Source organism: Tachypleus tridentatus, chromosome 7 (genome assembly GCF_004210375.1).
Source record: "Tachypleus tridentatus isolate NWPU-2018 chromosome 7, ASM421037v1, whole genome shotgun sequence".
Lineage (NCBI taxonomy): Eukaryota > Metazoa > Arthropoda > Merostomata > Xiphosura > Limulidae > Tachypleus > Tachypleus tridentatus.
Window position 1 is genome coordinate 79,084,750 of NC_134831.1, and position 22,660 is coordinate 79,107,409.

At 34.7% G+C, this 22,660-nt stretch overlaps 1 protein-coding gene across 8 annotated transcripts in view; it reads right to left on the reverse strand.

Annotated features, from left to right (window-relative positions):
* LOC143256046 (uncharacterized) overlaps positions 1-22,660 on the reverse strand; it is a 184,845-nt gene that overhangs the window by 159,799 nt on the left and 2,386 nt on the right. For all 8 annotated transcript variants that reach the window (XM_076512665.1, XM_076512666.1, XM_076512662.1 and 5 more), the window contains exon 2: positions 19,235-19,310. In XM_076512665.1, coding sequence (XP_076368780.1) covers positions 19,235-19,310 — 76 coding nt within the window. The remainder of the gene's footprint in view (positions 1-19,234; positions 19,311-22,660) is intronic.

The window sequence follows — 22,660 nt, forward strand, 5'->3', positions numbered from 1 at the left end:
CAGCTAGTCATCACTACCCACCGCCAACTCTTGGGCTACTTTTTACCAACGAATAGTGGGATTGACCATCACATTATAACGCCCCCACGGCTGAAAGGGCGAGCATGTTTATGCGACCGGGATTCGAACCCGCGACCCTCAGATTATGAGTCGAACGCCTTAACCCACCTGGCCATGTAGGGCCGAGTTAGTTCAAAACACTGACCAAGTTTCTTTTTCATGAACCTATTTAACCCTTTTTCAGTAGGATTTAAGACATAAAACATAAAAGTGTGTGGGAATATTTATTGAACATGAATAATATTATCATTAAATTAATATTGAGAACACGTTTAATGAAATATTTCGTTACAACTTCACATTGAATATACTTACCGCAAATCACAAATATACTAGGTCAAAAGTATGTAGTCTGGGACGTTAGGGCACCCGAATATTAGGTTGATATTTAGAATTATTTACATTTTAGTTCACTAATCACATATAAAGTGTGCTTGGTGTCTGCCACGTGTCTTCCAACAATTGCCTTTGTCATTTAAAAACAACTTAAATGCCTCGCGCAACTCATAATTACGGATCAAGGATCAGGGTGTGGCCACAATAATGATTCAAGAAAGATTTTACGTTGATTAGCTGAAAAATCTTCAAGTGTACAACAGCCAAATTTTCACAGAAAGCTTGTATTAATGTGTTATCGATAACTGTATAAATACAGAGGAAAGCTCAGATGTGACGAATCTACATTATCTTTATAAAATGTGAGAGAGGCGGTGTCTCCAGGGATATGCAGAATAAGCTATTACTTTGGGCTCCAGGCAATTCAAGGAAGGGGAGGGGGTCCAGATGCAGGGAATTTTTCTTTTGTTAGTAAAACTTTGAATTTTTCGTGTTTTAACTCTGGATTCACTGTTATTATTATTATTTTTAATAAAAACGATCTAAAAACACAAATCACTTAGAAATTTTGGGACACTGCCAAAAACGATAGGATTTGTAACGAGGAATTTTTCGAGTTGAAGCCGATAAAAAACATTACTGAGATCAGCAATGGTGGTCCAGCATGACGAAGTGGTAAGGCACGAGACTCGGAATCTGAGGATCGCGGGTTTGAATCCCCGTTACACCAAACATGCTCGCCCTTTCAGCCATGGGGTCAATTCCATTATTCCTTGGTAAAAGAGTAGCCCAAGAGTTGGCGGTAACTGATGATGACTAGTTGCCTTCCCTCTAGTCTTACACTGCTAAATTAGTGAGAGCTAACGCAGATAGCCCTCAAGTAGCTTTACTCGAAATTTAAAACAAACCAAACCACTCAGCAATGACTCAGAATTGTTGTCCGGATTGGTATTTGTCGGTGTCGGTCATGATGTAGAGGATGAAATGAACTTTTATAAGTTCAGATAATTTATGACTCTCTGTCAAAAAAAAAGTGACAAAGTGTTAAAGTGTGAAAGAAAGATATTGCTGATGTACTTATTGTTCCGTATCTCCAATATATTATTAATATTTCACATGCAACATTTACGAAGTATATTAACATGTGTTGTGCTGGTACGTTTTCGATTAGTGCTAATAACATATTATTAATATTATTTCACATGTAATATTTACAAAGTATATTAACATGTGTTGTACTGGTACGTTTTTGGTTAGTGCTGATAACATATTATTAATATTATTTCACATGTAATATTTACAAAGTATATTAACATGTGTTGTACTGGTACGTTTTTGGTTAGTGCTAATAACATATTATTAATATTATTTCACATGTAATATTTACAAAGTATATTAACATGTGTTGTACTGGTACGTTTTTGGTTAATGCTGATAACATGTTATTAATATTATTTCACATGTAATGTATACGAAGTATATTAACATGTGTTGTGCTGGTACGTTTTTGGTTAGTGCTAATAACATATTATTAATATTATTTCACATGCAATATTTACGAAGTATATTAACATGTATTGTGATGGTACGTTTTTGGTTAGTGCTAATAACATATTATTAATATTATTTCACATGCAATATTTACAAAGTATATTAACATGTGTTGTGATGGTACGTTTTTCTTTAGTGTTAATAATGCAGATAGTAATTTATAGAGTGGGGGAAGAGAAGTGTGAATCAAAAACATTGCTACTTTAGTCCTCTCCCCACATCAGCCACTGTATGTGAATATAACTAGTTTTGTTAAATATAACGTACATATTATACATCTTTTTCTTTCTCCAAATACAGCAAATACGTTCAATAGGTGTCACATGTCGGAAATATAATCAACGTCTGCTATTGGTTAAAAGAATGAATCTCCATAAGAGCCGGTTTTGGGCCCTAAAATCCAGTGAACGGTAAAACTACTGAGAAATTGAACAGTAAGTGGTGTTTTTGGTAGTCCCGGTATCGCCCTGCCTCCCAGCAAGTCAGTATGAAGTGGTTTGTAATGTGTTTGTCGATATGGGGTGTTTATTATGGATACTGTATTGATCTCCGTCAAAAACCACTCATTTGCACACAGCAAGCTCTACTTCAACATTGAGCATGTACGTACGTACCATCACGATATTTGCAGAGTATAAGTAACAGGACAGAAAGCATACAACATACGAAAACGTATGTAGTTCTTACATACGCTCATAACATAAATACAATAAATATGTTGTTATTAATGCTGAAAACTCAACAACTGTGACAACGAATATTTATATAACTCATGACATCATAGCATTCATAATACTGTGACCTCTAATAATGACACTTCTTGTTTTCAAGACTGGCCAGAGGACATGTCTTAATATGAAAAATGCGACATCGTCCACCGACACTCAGAGGATTTTCGGGATACTTTCAAGATTCGCTTACTGATGTCATAGGGTAAATCAGTAGTTCTGATGACGCTCAAAACTTAGTTTCTAGTGACAACTTAACATAAACATTGTACATTCTAACGTTTTGCATCTCTATGTACTCTCTCACATCCATGCTGTTGTACTTGCTGAAATTGTGCATTCTGCTGGTTACAAGAATAATAGTGATTCCACGTATCTGTTTCTTCCCCAGTTTCTCCCTTAATAACATCCTGATAAGGTAAATAAAGGTGTTTTTGTACTGGGTACATGCCAGGTTATCGTGTATGTTTCAATGCTTGAAACTTATAGTAGACCCAAAAACAGCTCTTATGGGGACACATTCTTTACTGACTCGAAAAGAAGTCCTACAAATTTTTTTTTTAAAATCAAAGGCATTCTGTTAAAAAAAAAAACTATACCCGAGAAAAATAAAGAAAACGATTGTTGAATGTGACATTTCAGATTTTACTGATAATTTGTAATGGAAGTCAATCTATAAGTCTTTAGTTTAAAATTCATAAAGCTATAAAATCGTTCTCATACAACAGTATTTAGTCCTCCAGTGGGTCAACGGTAAATCCGGGATTCAGTACCCTCTGGTGGAAAGAACGCCGACAGCAAACTATGTATCTTTGCGCAAAAAAAACCCACCACCAACAATTCTTATTTGATAAATGAGATACATTTCTTTAAGGCTGCTAATATGTTTTGTTTTAACTTACAATCTTGGGATGTAACGGTGACAGTTTATAGATTAACCGCAAGTATATTTCCTTCTGTCTGCAAATTACCGTCAGTTCAGTGAGTATTTGTCATCTCAATTAGTATTTGTTATCTCACTGTATTCAAATACATTATAATATCTGGATGCTAAACATTTCCTAAACATATTTTCTAAAATGGGGGAATTAAAATGGCCACGTTAATGCTAAATGCAAATTTTGCTAACTTAATTAAGTATCATGAAAAAACTTTTAAATTTAGCCATGTTCTACTATAAATGTAATTTATAGTTTAAACAAAGATTAGAAATTAGACCTTCCTTTGATGTTGAAAGGATGCACTTCTTGTGGTTAATAGCCACTTTATTTATAAGAGTGGACAAAATGGGCATAAAAGATGAGAAAAATAACCTTAATATCTTATTGTAGAGGCAAAACATATAGTACATGAAGGAAGACTAGAATGATACAAAATTCTACTAGTAGTATTAATCTGAATTAAGTATTATTAACAACTGTAGTACAATTATTATTTTCTGAATATCCTTTTATAATTTTACTCGTGAATTTCTATCTACAGTCAGTATATTAAAACAAGCCATAAAAGGCTTGTAATAAATGAAAAATTCCAAATGATAATGTGGAGTAGTAGTCTAAAGTATTACAGTTTGGAATAAAAAAAAGCCTTAGAGGCTCGACTTCTTTTGGATATAACACTGCTGATGCTAAGCCCTTGGAGACTCCAGAGTACTTCTTACTGAGTAGCTCTGTGAGAACATGCGAAAACAAATAAGTTCAAAGCTTATTTTCCAAAAGAGGTTCAGATAATTTACACACAACTTTCATTTATAGTTAATAAAACCATTAAGGGTACTACCTAGAATATAGAGCTTTATTCGCAACTAAACTGAAAAACATATATATATATATGTAATGTAACTTCAAGTCAGTTATAATTTATATTGTGTAAAAACGTTTCATCGATAATCCTAAATATACTGTACAGAAAGAGCTGATAGTTTTCCGTTACTTCATGTGAAATGTTTTTTTTTTTAAGGTGTATCTGCGCTAGTTGTTCCTAATTTAGCAGTGTAAGACTAGTGGGAAGGAAGCTAGTCATCACCACCCACCGCCACCTCTTGGGGTACACTTTTACCAACGAATAATGGGATTGGCCGTCACATTATAACGCCCTCACAGCTGAAAAGGCGAGCATGTTTGGTGCGACGGTGATGCGAACTCGCGACCCTCAAATTACGAGTCTAGCGCCTTAACCAGCTAGTCATGCAGTGCTTTCATGTGAAATAAACACACAAATAGAACATTATATAATTCATAAACACAGAGCTTTAAAGAAAGGAAAGCAATGCTAACTTTAAAAAGAAATGTCTTGTAATTTTCTACCCCTTAACGACAGAGAATGAAAAGCTGTTTGGATCATAATGTACCTACGAGAAAAAAATTATACTCATAAAGTCTCGTCAGATTATCGATAAATCAGCCTAAACGAATTATTCCAGTTCAACTGTTAACGATGATTTATCTAACTGAATGATAACCATTCACACGGACACGTGATTTTTCGGCTGCCATTTATTTCACATTACACAAAGCTGTTGAAGTTTCTCTCTATATCATCATTCTGGTACCTAAATCACTTTTATGTATTTTTACGCTCTAAATGTCCAAACGATTTTCGTTTAACATCTTTGAAATATTAGAGTTTTTGACATAAGCTTTCATTTACTTAAAATCACCATGGTTGCAATCTGAGGTTATAATATTTTAAAAAATTAAAGTCAGTTCTGTCGCTTAGGGAATAAAGAAAATAAAAAATAAAAGAGGTTACAATTTTCCTAACGTAAATAAATTACAATTCTCTCGACACTGTGCTAATGCATCTTTAGCCATCTGTAAGCAAAGATGGAAACATGGAAATGAGGACTTGTCTTTAATTTGGTAAGGCAGAAATCGTGTATTACAGCTTAAAATCCCTGAACAGGGATTATCCTCATTTTTTAGAGGATAATCTACAGATAATAAGCTAACATACTTATAAATATGATGTATTCCTAAACACAGTTTATAACCGTTTCGTTGAAATTATAGAAAATACTATAAACTGGAATTTGAAGGCAATAAATGTATTTTGTTTCGTAGAGTACATTTAATGTATTAACAACCTTTCAAGCATACAACACAAAAAATACATTATTAGCGATGTACAAAACATTTTCGATGCAAAGTATGACTCTTCTTTTGTTTTGTTTGTTGTGCAGTACAAAAATCTTAACAAAGATACGTAATAGGCTATCAGCGCTCTGCCAGCCACAGATATAGAAATTTGGATTTTAGCTTTATAAGCCTTGTACGTCATATGGTGGTTCATATTGCCATATAAAAGTTTATTTTAAATTATTTAATTGAAGTAAAATTAAACACTATTGCAAATAAAGTTTATTCTTTTGCTCAAAAGGCAATTTACGTTTATATGAACAGTAAATAACGACAATTTGATTCAAATATAACTTAAATATTTTTAGGGGACTTGAGCTAGCCAAAACCATTTCAACAAAGACTTCTGAAATATTAACCAAAAATAGTATAAGAAAAGCTAAGTTAAGACAAAACTCCGGAATAAGCAGTGCTCTCTAAGTATATAACCTGGATTATTTCAACTAATACTGAAAACAAGAAGAAAAACTGAGAACGTTAGGGCCGCTTATTTGTAACATGATACAAAACTCATTGTAATTTAATGTCACAGAATATCATAACTAGTCCAATATTTTAGACACTGTAATTTATAAGAATTAGCATATTTGAATGTTCTGTAGATATGCTTAGTTGTACAGTATAGAGATAATTTATTTACATTTCTGTTCGAGTTTTCAGGCGTTATCCAGTAACCTGTAAGGAAAGGATCCGCTTTCATTTTGTGGAAAAGATGACTCCCTCTAAACATTTTAAGATACTTTGTAAGAAGAAATTTTGAATTTCTGAATCATATAGCTTCCAAAAAAGCCAGGAAACGGATTTTTATTGCCATACAAGAGTAGTTAGGTTAATTCAGTAACATCCAAATAGCAGCAGTATAACAAATAATTCTGTTTTTCAGTAAACACACACATAAGCATAAAAAAATTCACAAAGCTCTGAAATTTCGTGAAGACTATATTAAACTCTGTAAGTACGTTCATATGTGCTGTAGTTAAACAGTTATTTGCGAAAAACGGACTGACAGCAAACGCGTAAAATTAGAACAAAATCCTCCTGTATAACTTATTTCAATTTAACATATAATGTTTAGGAAGGGCTATTGCACTTTTATTTACTCTAATCAAATTTAAAAATACACCTATTTGCAGAGTACACTGAATATATGTATATCTGAAACACTAAGCTAGCCAAAAGTACACTGAATATATGTATATCTAAAACACTAAATCAGCCGGAAGTACACTGAATATATGTATATCTGAAACACTAAATCAGTCAGAAGTACACTGAATATATGTATATCTGAAACACTATATTAGGCAGAAGTATACTGAATATATGTATATCTGAAACACTATGTTAGCCAGAAGTACACTGAATATATGTATATCTAAACACTAAATCAACCAGAAGTACACTGAATATATGTATATCAGAAACACTAAATTAGCCATAAGCTTGACAATAAATCGTATAAAACTAATCACTTTATTGTTAAAGTGTTTTTCTTATAGCCTCTTGTACTTCAAAGACACATTACTCCTAGATCAACAAAAAAACTATAGGTCCTGAAAACACACAGTTTACAATAACATGTGCTATAGTATAAAATCCAGTACTTCTTGGCCATAAGATGCTTCTTCTCTAAAGCTTTAAGGTTCTCGGCTCGTAAGCTGAATGTCGCGGGTTCGAAACCCTGTCACACCAAACATGTTTGCCCTTACGACCGTGGGGGTGTTATGTTGTGACGGTCAGTCCTACTATTCGTTGGTAAAGAGTAGCCCAAGAGTTTGATGTGGGCGGTGATGATTAGCTGCCTTCCCTCTAGTTTCACACTGCTAAATTAGGAATGGCTAGCACAGATAGCCCTCGTGTAGCTTTGCGCAAAATTCAAAAACAACTTTCTAAAGCTAATGTAACATTTAGCTTGAACGTACGATAAGTGGATTACCAGTCATAACACTATTCAGTGTAAATCACTTGGATCACAGTCAGCTTGTAGTATATTAACGTACACGTTATATTTAAGTAGATTAAGTGTATGACTGATCCAGATTTTAATTAGACTAATTCTTAGATCAAAGTATAGAGTGTGTCAGTAAAGAATTGTTCATATATGTATCTGGGTGCTCTTTCTTGGGATTGTGATCTACTACGGTAAATTGACAATATATCAAATTTGTTGACTCTGCATATGAAGATGACGAACCTTAGAGTAAACCGAAAACAGTTTAAACCTTTTATACAGAGGAACTATTGTGACTCCTGCTACAAGATTTAGTTAAGATTATTTTAAATCACAGTTTGCCTACATGAGAATAGTTGTTTGTAGTTAGACACAAAGCTACACTATGAGTTATCTATGTTCCTCTCACCACAAGTATTGAAACTCGGTTTCTCGCATTGTAAGTCTGCAGACATTTCTCTGTGCCACTGGGAGGACACCTATATTAGGAAAGGTATCTAATGAAGTCGTTAATTTTTTTGTAAAAAATGCTTAAATTCACAGTCTCTGACTAGTTGATAAGACAGGACATCTAATTATTCGCAAGTAAAAAATATTGAAAAACGTAATGCCCGAATTTGAATTCTACGATATATTTACTACATATTTTATCGATATAAGTTGTATAAAAATAGATTGTTATTTTACACTTTGACTCTACAACACGTATGGAATCATTTGGAAAGATTCTTTTGGGTAGAAAATCAAGCCAGATATTTTCCCGAAAGAGTGATGAACGAATTTTGAAAGATGAACTGTTTTTAGAATCTCCCCAAAACTACAGGTTTTTTCTTAGTTATCATTGATCGTGGCCTAGTAATTAGTATGCCAGAACTGTGAATCCAAGGATTCATTTTTCTAGTTCCGTTATCACAAAACGCTCTCCTCACTTTAAGGCTGTAAGTGTACTATAAGGGTGACAGTGAAGTCCTACTATTCAGTCAGATAACAGTAATGCAGATGGCGCTGTTGACTTCCTGCTTTCCATTTAGTTTATTTTTTTCAAAATTAGGTACGATTAATCCTGTGTGTAGCTTTGCTCAAACATCTGTCATTGGAGAATGTCACTTCTAATGCACGAGAATTTAAAATGAGGCAATATTTTTGGTGTAGCATTCAGGATTTCCAAGTTTTCAAGAAATTTAACTATGCACTAATAATGAAACGTTATATGCTTGTACGAGGTAGCCCGTTATTTATTTTTTACAAACTGTTAACTATTGAGTTTACTGCTTCAAGTTGTCACTGATCTCTGCTTTCTCATTGGTATGTTGGGGCACGGTGAACACCAAGATAATCTGCTGAGGTTGCTGACCTGACAGCCTCGTTGGAGTTGACGTAACAAAGAGTGCCCGCTTGTGACTGGTTCAGTTATCTGAAACGACGCTGTTTCCCAGGTCGGTCTCAGAAGCTATCCAAGATTTTTCAACTAGCCCAAAAAGAAGCCAAAACGAACTGTGTGTTTCAGTTTCAGTTTTAACTTTCTGTTATATTTTGTCGCATTACAATTGATTCTGGTTTAGTTGAATCGTTGTTTCTTCATTTTATAAAAAGTGTTTTCTTTACACAAATTTGTCATAAATTTTTATAAAAAATATTTTCGATTATCTTATTACAAAGTTTTTCTTCTTTGAAACACATCAATTAAAAAACTTCCATTTTAGTCACATCCTTCGAACAACCTGTTCTGCTGCCACATTCTCCACAGCCCGTATTTGTCCTTAAACTATAATACCACAAGTGACATAAGTCCTCTAATATTATACCTGAAATCAGGTACCATTATAGAATTTTCAACTGATAAAGTCCATTATCTATATTTTATGCATAAGTAGTGCATTAACAAATAGTACTACCAAGATGTTAATGATGCGTTTTCTAAGTAGATATTGCACATTGTAAAAAGTAAAAAGAAACATATGTTATACGATACACCACAACCAGTTAAGATGTTTCAAATTCAAGAAAAATTCGTCATGTTCTATGCGTTTCTTTGCCACATTCAAAACAAGTTTAAATTAAAGAAATACATAAAATTAAATAAAACGCTCTAGCTTCTAATCGCACGCTTATTATATATTTATAGAATGCAAATAATACGCCTTCTGGTGAGCATTTTTATTAGAAATTTGTCGTCCTGTATTTGTTTTTAATCACCTATGGCTGTTAGAACAATAAACTGATCTGCTTAGAAATAGTGTTTCTGTGAAGGATATTTATCTTTGGAGCATCAATGGAAAACTCATCCAATTGGAAGCCCGGCATGGCCAGGTGGTTTAAGGCATTCGACTCGTAACCTGAGGGTCGCGGGTTCGAATCCCCGTTGCATCAAACATGCTCGCCCTTTCAGCCGTGGGGGCATTATAATGTGATGGTCAATCCCACTATTCGTTGATAAAAAGAACAGCCCAAGAGTTGGCGGTGGGTGGTGATGACTAGTTGCCTTCCCTCTAGTCTTACACTGCTAAATTAGGGACGGCTAGCACAGAATGCCCTCGTGTAGCTTTGCGCAAATTCAAAAGAAACCAAACTGATCATCAAATTGAAAAGTGATATATAACACAAGACGTAATCTTAAAACTGGAGGTCATTTTAAACGATAGAAAAATAAAACCTGATTTATTGTTTTGGAAGGAAAGGGCTAATCTCAATGGACTCGTTAATATAATTCTTATCTTTCTTTCAGCTTAGAAACATTCTTCAATAATGTGCTCGTGTAAACAGTTAAGCCAATTGTAGAAATAAGCGTAAAATATTCGCAGTTAACTGCCACTAAAAAGATATACGTTTGTTTTATTTTTGTTTGTTGGTTTTTTTCAAACAAAAACGATAGTTACTAATATAATAAATGTCAACGCTAATTATACGGGGTTCAAACAAAAATGACCGACGCCAAAGCCTAGACTTTCACAAGATGAATCTTTAAAGAGATAAATCGCCGGTTTCAAGAGGATGAGCTTTGCTGACGTATCGCTTTTGATGGAGGTTTTCCCTCGAGAAATTTCCCAGTACCGTAAAATTAAGTGGCTTAGCGGCTATTCGTTCAAAAGCAACATATTATATAACACGAAGTTGTGTGAGTATAAATAGCGTAAGTGACAAACTGTAGAATAGGATGTACGTTTCACTGACGCGATACATAACTGAATTAAACTTACAAAGTGAAAACTTTTAATATTTATTGATAGGTTGATGCTTGATTTCATAGCAAAAGTAAAATGACAGGCATAGTTGATGGCACTTTCGAGAACGCATTATCGAATAATTTATGTTTTTTACTCGGTGGCACCATCAGTTTATGTACGGTAATTCAACAACACTTAGAAAAACATGGATGAAAATATATTAGCATTTGTTTATTCGTTAGTGTGTTTGTGTTTCTTATAACAAAGCCACATCGTGTGGAATCGAAACCTCGAGTTTTGCGTTATAAAGCTGTAGGCTTATCGCTATCCCACTGGGAGATTACTTATTAGTAGAAAGCATTGTGGAGGTATTAACCATTCACTTTGCAAGAAGGCCCGGCATGGCCAAGTGTGTTAAGGCATGCGACTCGTAATCTGAGGATCGCGGGTTCGCATCCCGGTCGCGCCAAACATGCTCGCCCTTTCAGCCGTGGGGCGTTATAATGTGACGGTCAATCCCACTATTCGTTGGTAAAAGAATAGCCCAAGAGTTGGCGGTGGGTGGTAATGACTAGCTGCCTTTCCTCTTGTCTTACACTGCTAAATTAGGGACGGCTAGCACAGATAGCCCTCTAGTAGCTTTGTGCGAAATTCAAAAACAAACAAACAAACAAACTTTGCAAGAAAATCTATAATAAAGTTAATTACCCTGCTGTCAGATCTCGGACTGGGCGTCAAAATATACGGAAAATATGAGAAAAAAAAACAACAACATCCAAAACTTCATTTAATTTTTAAACATTTTTCTGATAAATAATAAATATACGTGAGTATGAGAATGTGGTATTTAATAATTCAGTATTTTTTCTCCTACAAAACATCAAAAACGTTGAAACTATTGCTTGTTCATTGTAGGATAGTGAAATTATCACATAAACTGCATACACGTTTTCTCTAAGTACAGCTTACAAATACGTGTGCTATATTTCAATTTATTACCATTTTAAGTCTTGAGAGGACTTGCAGAAGTTAGACATATATTCTGTTACTTTGTGTCCTGAAAAGGAATATTTCATCATAATTTTGCTCAACGACGTGTATTTTTTAAACTAGAAAAATAACCTCGAAGGAGTGAATGTAAATGACAACAAACGTCTTAGGCTTGACAGCATAATGGTATGTCTTTCGTAGTACTCAACTGAAGACAATGTATGACGGCCCTTCTTCCAAAGTTCCCTTCTGTAAAACAAGGAGCGAAAACGTGTTTCCATGAGAGTTTTATGTGGACTATAAAGCGAAATGGAAACCAGCCATATAACCTGTAATTAACCGGCATACAAACTTCACTGAAAACCTCTCAGTGGCGTCAGCTAAACTTACTCGGGTTTTTCAGGGCGTAGAAGTTTCCCTTGGCTGTTTAGGTTTAAACAAAAATGTGTTAGTATAAGCACAAGAATGAAATTGACGACTCTACCACGTGGCGGTCTACTTAGCATGCACCCCTCCCTACCACAGTCTTGTCTCTCCTCTTGTTTTTACAGTCTAGAGAAACGTAAGCTGAAGGACACTGTTTAGACGATTTAAGGGAACACGAGATCGTCTTTCTCCCCAACAGGCCAAGAAGACTGTGTGTGTGTCAACATCACCATTACAGTAATAAGATAATGTTCATTTTGATATATTTTTGCATAATGAAATTGAATACTGGTTTTAATGTATCCTCGTAAAGCGATATCAAGCAAAAACACCACAAATGTTCTTCGTTAAGATTTTAGTTTTCATTCTAATTGTGTTTTAAGGTGAAGTTTCTCCTGATAATTTACAATGAAACCGGATGATTTTCACTCCAGTCATATCATTGATAAAATAGAAACTTGTATTTCAGAGCAAATAGAACATTTGTCTCGCTTTATATTTAAAAAAAAAAAAAATCCTTCTTATAGGTCGAGAATAAAGGCGTGAATAAATCAACACGAACTAAAACGTGTCTTTTTCTAACTTAGCAGTAGCACCCATTTCACCTTCCTTCCCCTGTCCGTACCCTCCTATTCCTGCTGCAATCATTATCTATCTCGTGACAATCAGCAGCCCACCTGTTCCGCCACACTAGACGAGTCGTGTCAGTAGAAGGGTTAGTAATATAGTCGTTACGACAATTCGTCGCCAGTCTCTGTGTATCTGTCGTAGTTGCCAAGTTTTATAAATGTGAAAAGCCGTATACAGATACTGATCATTTGTGACTCATTCCATGAGATCTGCTTTAAATATTGAAACTTGACTAGATACATTAGTTGAAATAGGAACACGTGACTCATTCCATAAGGTCTGCTTTAAACAATGAAACTTGACTAGATACATTAGTTAAAATAGGAACACGTGACTTATTCTATAAGGTCTGTTTTAAACAGTAAAACTTGACAAGATACAGTTAGTTCAGTTAAAATAGAAACATGTTCATAATAATCCATATGTGTTATGTATATATGAATACATGTGTGTGTGTGTATATATGTAGATAGATATTTATGGATGTGAAAGTTTGATATTTTATAAAGTCTAAGGTTGCAGGAAAGTTGGTTGTTCACAGATCCAACAATTGTATTAAAAAATCTATTTTAAACCTTATTGTATCATTAGTGGATTATAAACCACATAACACACAATTCGCTGTCTTGGTCTCGTATGACATTTAGAAAATTAAAACTATTTTAAAAGCACGTGTTTTGTATACCACACTGAAATCGATTGGAATATTGCTGGGCGTGGTCAATTGGTCAGCGTGCCGCACTTCAGCTTGCACGTTTCTTATAAGACTTTAAAAAACGGACAAAATCCTTGCGGTGGTGAATACTGCTTACTTAATAAGTGGTGCTAATTTTAAATCTAGAAGTTTCTATTCCCTAATCATGTTTCGAGATTCTCATTTCAAACCTGAAAAGTATCTTATGCGCACTTGAACTAAATGGCCATACTGGAGACCCTAGAGTTCAGGTAAAGCCGTCCTTAATCCACAACTATTCGCCAGAAAGCAGCAGCAACCAGTAGCGTACCCCGTACTTTGAAGCGAATAACGGGATTGACTGTCTCTTCTATAATGCGCCCAAAGCTAAAAGCGCTCCGCATCACGTTTTGTACCATGAATTATTTGTTTCGGCCTGACATGCTAGTCTCTAGTCTAAGTCCAAATTTTTATAACCGTTCGTTTTTATCCCTTGATATCATACACTATATGAATTGTACATTCAGCCAAATCTGTAATAAGACGTAATTTAAAAATCAGTCGGCTCGTCACTCTAAACAAATCCCACTTAGAAGTACCAGTTGTCAAGAAATAACTTTTTAGATACCAGGAAATCAACTGAACAGTTAGAAACATGTTTCTGAGGCAAACGTGCGTGTATTTATTTTGATTTCAACCTTTACGCGTGTTACAATTGAGGTTCCTAGTCCTGTGAGATTAAAGACAGTAAGTCGTATAATATACGATATGTAAAGGAATATCCTTTTTCTGAAAGCAGTTAGGTTAGATTTCTTTTATGACGATTAAACAGCTTTTCGATCGCATGTGTGTTATAAGTATAAACTTGGATAAATCAATGAAATTCCTTCAGTAAATATATATAAATGAACACATAGTAGAATTATCTGCTCTTTGAAGAAAACAACATGTAGCTGGCATGTCTTACCTTTTCCTTTTCACAAGAGAAATTTTGGAACTCATTTGAACGCTAAACTGTCACAAGTAAATCACTATGAAAAATAGTTAATAACTCACTCAATATTTGAGTCATATAAAATAAACAATATATAATTATAACTGTGTATCATTATCCATGTTATTTGATTAACAATTATTAAAAGTTCCATAATAGCAATACTATATTCATAGAGTAACATCATAGTTTCTAAAATGTCCTTCCCTTCAGTGGTACAGCGTGATATCTGTAGACTTACAACGTTGGAAACTGGGTTTCGATACCCGAGGTGGAAAGAGCACAGATAGTTCATTGTGTCACTTTCTGCTTAATTACAAACAAACAAAACCTCTGATGTCATAATGGGCCCGGCATGGCCAGGTGGTTAGGGGCGTTCGACTCGTAATCCGAGAGTCGCAAGTTCGAATCCCTGTCACACCAAACATGCTCGCCCTTTCAGCTGTAGGGGCGTTATAATGTTACGATCAATTTCACTGTTCGTTGGTAAAAGAGTAGCCCAAGAGTTGGCGGTGGGTGGTGATGACTAGTTGCCTTCCTTCTATTCTTACACTGCTAAATTAGGGACGGCTAGCGCAGATAGCCCTCGTGTAGCTTTGCGCGAAAGTTAAAACAAACTAATGCCATAATTAGAAAAAACTTGAATAATATCATTGATATCAGAATTGCGTTACGCAATTTGTCTGACGAGAATAACAGAAACGTTTGAATATAATTTCAATACTCATGATGATATCAATATTGTATAAACAAATTGTATGGCTAGAATAACACAAGGGTTATAATTACAACTTTAATACTGACAATTATATCAGTAATGCTTAATATAATTTCTGTATATAGAATAACATTAGGGTTATATATATCTAGTGTCCGAAGGTTGGCGATGATATTAGAACTACTTAACATAAGTTTTATGGTTAGAACTAAGAATATCAATATATATGTTATGACGTGAAAAGTTAATATTTCCAATTGTTTCTGAGAATAAGAAGGGACCATTGTTAGGATTTCTGTCAGAGAATAACCTAAGGAATTGTAATTTTATCTTGTTTAGATGATACAAGAAATCACTCTTGGTCACCTCCTAGTGGCTCAGCAGTAAGTCAGCAAGCTCAAGACGCTACAAATCGGGTTTCGATACCCTTGATGAACAGAGCACAGATATTCTACTGCGTAGCGTACTGCTTAAAAACACAAATATCTTTATTTTTCTCTAGTTTGAATTTTTGGAATAAATAACAAAAAAACAAATTAGTGTGTGTTAGTTTTCACTTTTAAATTAATCAATTTTTTTTCAAATCGTTAAAGAAAAGGAAACATTATACACTACACTCTATTAAATTTTAAGTAGAGGTCTCACTTATAGTTCTATATATATGTGTGTGTATAATTCGTCAAGTCATTTTGCATTCAAGGTAATTTTCTGTAGTCTGTTTGCAGACGTGGAATAACACATTCAAGCAACACGAACACCAAGTGTCATTCATGTCTGAAGCTGATGTTTAGTCAATTTTGTGTTTTACGTGTATGTAATCAATGAAGCATGAGTCACTTGCATAGATTATATAAAAAATATACACACACACGTACATATGCATGCATTTTTATGTATACACACCGAACAAACCACGTATTTATGTGACTCATCTGAACTGAAGAATTAAAAGGTATGTTAAATCACGAAACAAGCATCCAAATGAACCGCAATGAACCTATCTATATTTAGACAGGATTATAAACAAATGAACTTTGATTGTGTTAATCTATTATTCTAAGTTATTAAATGACAGAATGAGTTTCACGTTCATTGATCGAAATGAAGTTATTGCCAGCAAGTATTCAACCTTTTAAAGGACGTTCTTATATCAATATATCAATAAACAGGAACGGGTTATGACAAAACACAAAAAAAAACGATAACAAAAACGAACAGCTGTTGTTAGAATCAAGGAATAGGACGACGACCGAATAAAACCGTCGCAATGTTTTGGTTAAAAAGAAAAGCGCCATCTATATATGCTGGTCATAACGGTTATTGAATAAATACCTTTTTCGCCGTTTGAATTTAGTGTACATAAAATAGTTGAGTGTAAAAATTACAAAGTACAATGATATATACATAAATACATAGTAATATGGCGTACTTGTCACTACTGATAAATGTGTCGTATCGTCGACCGCTGGTAGAACTCCAGTATACAGTAGTTAAAAAGTGTACTTGTCACTACCGACGTTTCATACTGCCCTTTTCTACGTAATTCCATGAATGGGTATTCTGAACCCCAGATGAATTGAAAGTCTGCTCGCACTTTTCAACCCTTTACAGTTTGTACTTTAAAATATGATATGTTAGGAACCCCAATCTGAGAAGTGCTCATAATGAAAACTCCTAAGTATTACAAACAACAAACGAAGGTTTTGAATGTTTGGATATTTGTTCTCATAAGTCATGACAAATGTTTTAGAATAACCTGGATTTTTTTTTTAAGGGAGATGGGTCAGACAAAGTGGTTTAACGTGAATGGGTTTGGATTTTCTTCTTTAACAAGCTCGACGACCGTGTAGAGTCAGAAATGTTTATTTTATTGATAATATTTCACGAAAACAACGCGCATAAAGTTCACCACGCTGATTAAAACAATAAACAGTAAATGACAAACGATCACGAATGTTTGTGAGCGTGATCTTGCTCTCAAGGATGACCTTCTTAAATAAAACAAAATCAGTCGGGTTTTCCGGGATTCAAGTGAGCCTGCCCAAATAGTAATAAGCACGCGCCTGTGTCTATACCTCTCAGGTCCTCGCCCGCAAGCCACTCGTTTTTTAGATAGCACGCTTTGACCTACAGGTCGTGCAAAACACACATGAGCACGCATTAATTAACAACTTTCCATGGCAACTTTTTCAGACTCAAAGAACCTAAAGATATTGAATGCTGAAAAGTCAAACAATTTACTTGAAAATCTTCGTGTCACTTTCACACTTAGTTGCTAGCCTTGAGCCGACTGATTCAACTTCAAGGACTCGAAAACCTCATCAATCTTAAATCACCATTATAAGAGGCCTAACTACATTTATTTGGTTTGCTGGCCCCAAGCTGTGCTGATGAGCCTTAAATAGGCGAAACTGTAGTTTACAGTAAAGAATACTGTCAATAAGGGAATACATAAACCTTTGCGTCACAGATGATGTTTTTAACTTTTACCTCCGTTAAAAAGGAAAAGAAATCTGTAACATACATGTAATTTTCACACTTAGTGTCCAGCCTTCAAACGACTGATTCAACTGTTTGTCTTTAGAACGTGAGCTTTCGCTGTGATTTCTGAAACAACCAAACAAGTAATTACAGTTCATTTATATCTATATGACAATGTGGGCCAAAACCTTTTCCAATTAATTCAAAAGAAAGTTGGTCGCTGTTTATGAAAACGCTTTTTCTTGTAGTTTAAAACAGCCGATACATTACTGGCGATCTAATGTCACCCCCTAAAACACAGAACTATTTTCGCTCTAATTACACCACCACTCATTTTGTAATATAGTCATACCCGGCAGACATTGCTGTTGTCACTTCTTTTCTGAATCTATTTGTCATCAGCAAGTTAATCAGTGCACTAACGACCATTAATGTCGGCCATCTTTTTAAACCTTCATGTCACAAAGATTTCACGCAGATATGAAGCACTAATTTTGTACCCAGCTTTTACCTTTATTACCCACAGAATTGATACAGAGGATAGATGAATATCAATTTATGTAAGAGAGTATAGCATTTGCATAACAATAAAAGGATACAGTTCTGCCGTGAAACAACACTGAACGTGAGTAACCGATATATCTGTTTTGGATGTATGTGTGTGTTTTCATATAGCAAAGCCACATCGGGCTATCTGCTGAATCCACTAAGGGGAATCGAACCCCTGATTGTTTTGAATATGAATGGGTTAAATGTTTTTCACATCTTAAAAACTGACCTGGCAGCAGCGTGCTTTTGACGAGTGAAGTGCATTCGTTCACACTTTGAGTTTGGGCTGGTGAGACTCTATTTACTACAGAACTAGTTTTATAAATTCATTTTTACACAAAAGTGTTTAATTTCTATCAGTCTCGACAGGTTATGCTGTGTTTATGCTCACATATTATTTTATTGATGAAGGCGTTTTTCTATTTTGTTCGTTTCAATACCGAGTTTCAGGTATTGTGAGGGAAAAGAAGGAAAATAAAAGTTGGAGCAAAGAAACACGTGCTTCTGTTACGCATGACGAAGTTTTTAAATCTATGGTATCTGTAAGTCCTCGTATAATTTTTTGAGTAAAACTCTCAAAATCCCGAACAATGCTGATCTCTGAGATATTTTAAAATGCGACTACTTACGCATAGCCTCACGTTAATATACAATAATTAAACTAGAAACCAGGGATCATGAAATATTCATTAGCTGTAATCACGTATGTACGTTTACATAACAACTAAATAAGTGCAAAACAATCGAAAAGTTATTGGCGACCAAACTGAACTATTTAAATATAGAACTATTTTGGTCTTAATTACAGCTCCCCAACCCCACAAGTCTTTTAGAATACATTCTTACCTGGCGGGCATACACACTCGGCCGCTGACGCTTCTCTTCTGAATCTATTTGTCATCGCCAGATGGCGGTCTAAACGCTATTAAAGATCAATAAACAAAATAAATATTACTTTACATTACAAACTTTTAACAAACAAAACAGATAATTAATGATTGAATGAATTTGTTTAAATGATATTATAGTATAAGCCACTTTTTAAACGAGGCTCTTTAAACCAATAACATTTATGCTGATTCTAAAAAGAACATTAAGCAATTTCATTAAAATCTTTGTTTGTTTTTTTGGAATTTCGCACAAAGCTACCCGAGGGCTATCTGTGCTAGCCGTCCCTAATTTAGCAGTGTAAGACTAGAGGGAAGGGAGCTAGTCATCACCACCCACCGCCAACTCTTGGGCTACTCTTTTACCAACGAAAAGTGGGATTGACCGTAACATTATAATGCCCCCACGGCTGGGAGGGCGAGCATGTTTAGCGCGACGCGGGCGCGAACCCGCAACCCTCGGATTACGAGACGCGCGCCTGACGCGCTTGGCCATGCCGGGCCTCATTAAAAACGTACGACAAAATGTACGACGTTCCGATACAATCAAGCTTATAAGTAGTGATAGAAATATGTCATTCTTTAATATATCTGTAATTTAATCATGGCATGAAATCGACGCATTAATTTTCAGCCAATCATAAATTATTTTCGATTATTTATTGTCTGTTTTAATGAATTTCAAGGTAGTTTAATTTCAGACAATATTTTTTGTTTAACTGAGGCTAAAAGTGATGAAAAGTATGTATTTTTCTCAGAAGTTGGGAATCAAAAGATATTACAATCTGTGTTCTTAGTGAATTATAATTTGTTATTGAATCCAAACCACATTTGTGTTTGTGTTGTGTTCACTACCATGAATCGAACACCGGATTTTAGTATTGTAAGCCCGTAGACTTACCGCTGTCATGAGTTAGAACATTTTAAATGCTCCCTAAACACAAAGATTTTCCAGCCATTGAAGGCCCGGCATGTCCAGGTGATTAAGGCACTCGACTCGTAATCTGGGGTTCTCAAGTTCGAATCCCTGTTACACCAAACATGCTCGCCCTTTCAGCGGTTGGGACGTTATAATGTGACGGTCAATCCCACTATTCGTTGGTAAAAAAAAGTAGCCTAAATTAGGGACGGCTAGCGCAGATAGCCCTCGTGTAACTTCGAGCGAAATTCAAAACAAATCAAACCAACCATGGAAGAGCTTTCACAGAAAAATGATTACTTGTTGATAAAAACAATAACAACATTTTTCGGTGTGGTTGCTGATTGGATCAATATAGGTTAACTGTGATAAATTATGTAAAATTCTGCGATTTAATAGAACTGCACATTAAAATCAAAAGGTGTCACTAAGAAGTAGCATGGAAAGCAGCAAAACTAAAACTAATGGTAGTAAAAAAAACTTGTAAATTTGGTCAAACATAAGACATACTAGTCTGTGGTGATTCTTTCATCCATCTCTTCACTATTACTTAGTGTTTTGATACACAAAACCTTAAATGCTAAATTATACTTTTTCATTAGCCTACTCTATCTTATCTCTATTTACATTACTCGGTGAATCGCTCGTAATAACGGTCTTCTGACATGTCAACGGAAAACGTCAACTACGTTTTTCGTTTAAAGAGAATCGTGTTATGCTTGGAATTTTACTAGCAAAGACAGTAAAAGAGAGAGACTTCAATGAGGGAGGACACGCCATGAAAACAAGACTGCGTTTGAGAGAGTGGATATAAACATGCAAGCTCAATTTATTTTGTCCTTGCTAATACCTCATGTGGCTCCGCCTAACAGTTATAATAATAATAGTAAAAATGAGAACACTTTATGGTAGTTCACACATCTTGATTTTTTAAAATTATTATTAGCAAGTTTAATCCTTCAATTCCTGTTTTATCACACTTACCAATTACATAATAATTAATGCTTTCTCACACTTACCAATTACATAATAATTAATGCTTTCTCACACTTACCAATTACATAATAATTAATGCTTTCTCACACTTATCAATTACATAATAATTAAGTGATACAATTTGAAAGGTTTAAATTCTTCTCTGAAGTAAAATTCTTTATATAAAGATTTTTCTAAGTTGCTATTGTTCAAAAAATATTACTGATAAGTGTTTATTTAAAAATAGACATTTCACAAAAACTCAGAATTTTTTTACTACCCATAAAACGATATGAAAAATTTCAACTCCTTCATTACTAGTAATTTAGGTACGGTACTTGTTAGATGTTTTAAATATCCTCATGTTATGAACAGAATTTCATCACAAATTTTTTATCATCAAAATCTAGAACCTTGGTTATCAAAATTATTATTATTTTCAAATTTGTTTGTCTTTCCTGTTAATTTTATACAAGTGTTTTTTAATGCTGAATAAGTATACATAATTACTTCAACAAAAATATAAGCACTGTAATTTTTTAATTTTTTGCACAATAATATTATTCCCCATTTCAACATTTTTAGTGCAGGGGTTATTCATTTACATTAATACTATTAAAATTAACTATGTTTAGCATGTGCTATAAATTGATAACACTAAACAGGCGTAAGCTGTGGCGCTACGGGTAGCATATTTAGTACGTACGTATTGATTATGCATCGATGTCGCAGGTATTCAGTTAAACAGTTTTGCTATTGAGGAATATGTCATAACTTACTAAGGACGGGTATTCCTGTAGCAATATAGCAAATGTTGAATCTCGCAAACTTTAACACTGGAAACAGCACGTCCATATGAGAACAATCTATCCAACACCCTACCCTACCATTTGTCCGGAATGCTCACCCACCCAGTCGGAAAGTAATTGCTAACACGTTGCACATCCAATTAACCCTGTACAAGATATACCAATAACGTAAACCTTGCTTCCTGGACACATTGATGAGTGAAATACAAGCTGCGGACAGTTGAACGAAAAATGCAAGAAACAGAGATTTGTTACATCATTGAACGAGTCCAGAATATATTCAGTTATGTGTGACATTAGAAAACGGTTAATTTGCCACCGAGCACGAAGTGATGAGAACCTTCCAAGAAATGGAATAAAAATTCGCAAATTTGAAATTATATACGTCACAAATGGCACAGTAAAGCAATGGTGAATTCGAATTACTATGTCACGAGAACAGAGACGTGAGGTCCTCTCCGCTGGTACAGCGGTAAGTCTATGGATTTGTACCCTAAAATCAGGGATTCGATTCCCCTCAGTGGACTCAGCAAATAGCACGACTGGCAGTGGCTTTGCTTTTAAAAAAAACACACACAGATACGAGAGACAAAATTCGTTCAGTGTAAGACCAGAACGCTAATGAGATTTGGTTAACAACGAAGTAAAATGTCCAACAGCATTTCTACGAATCATACATAAC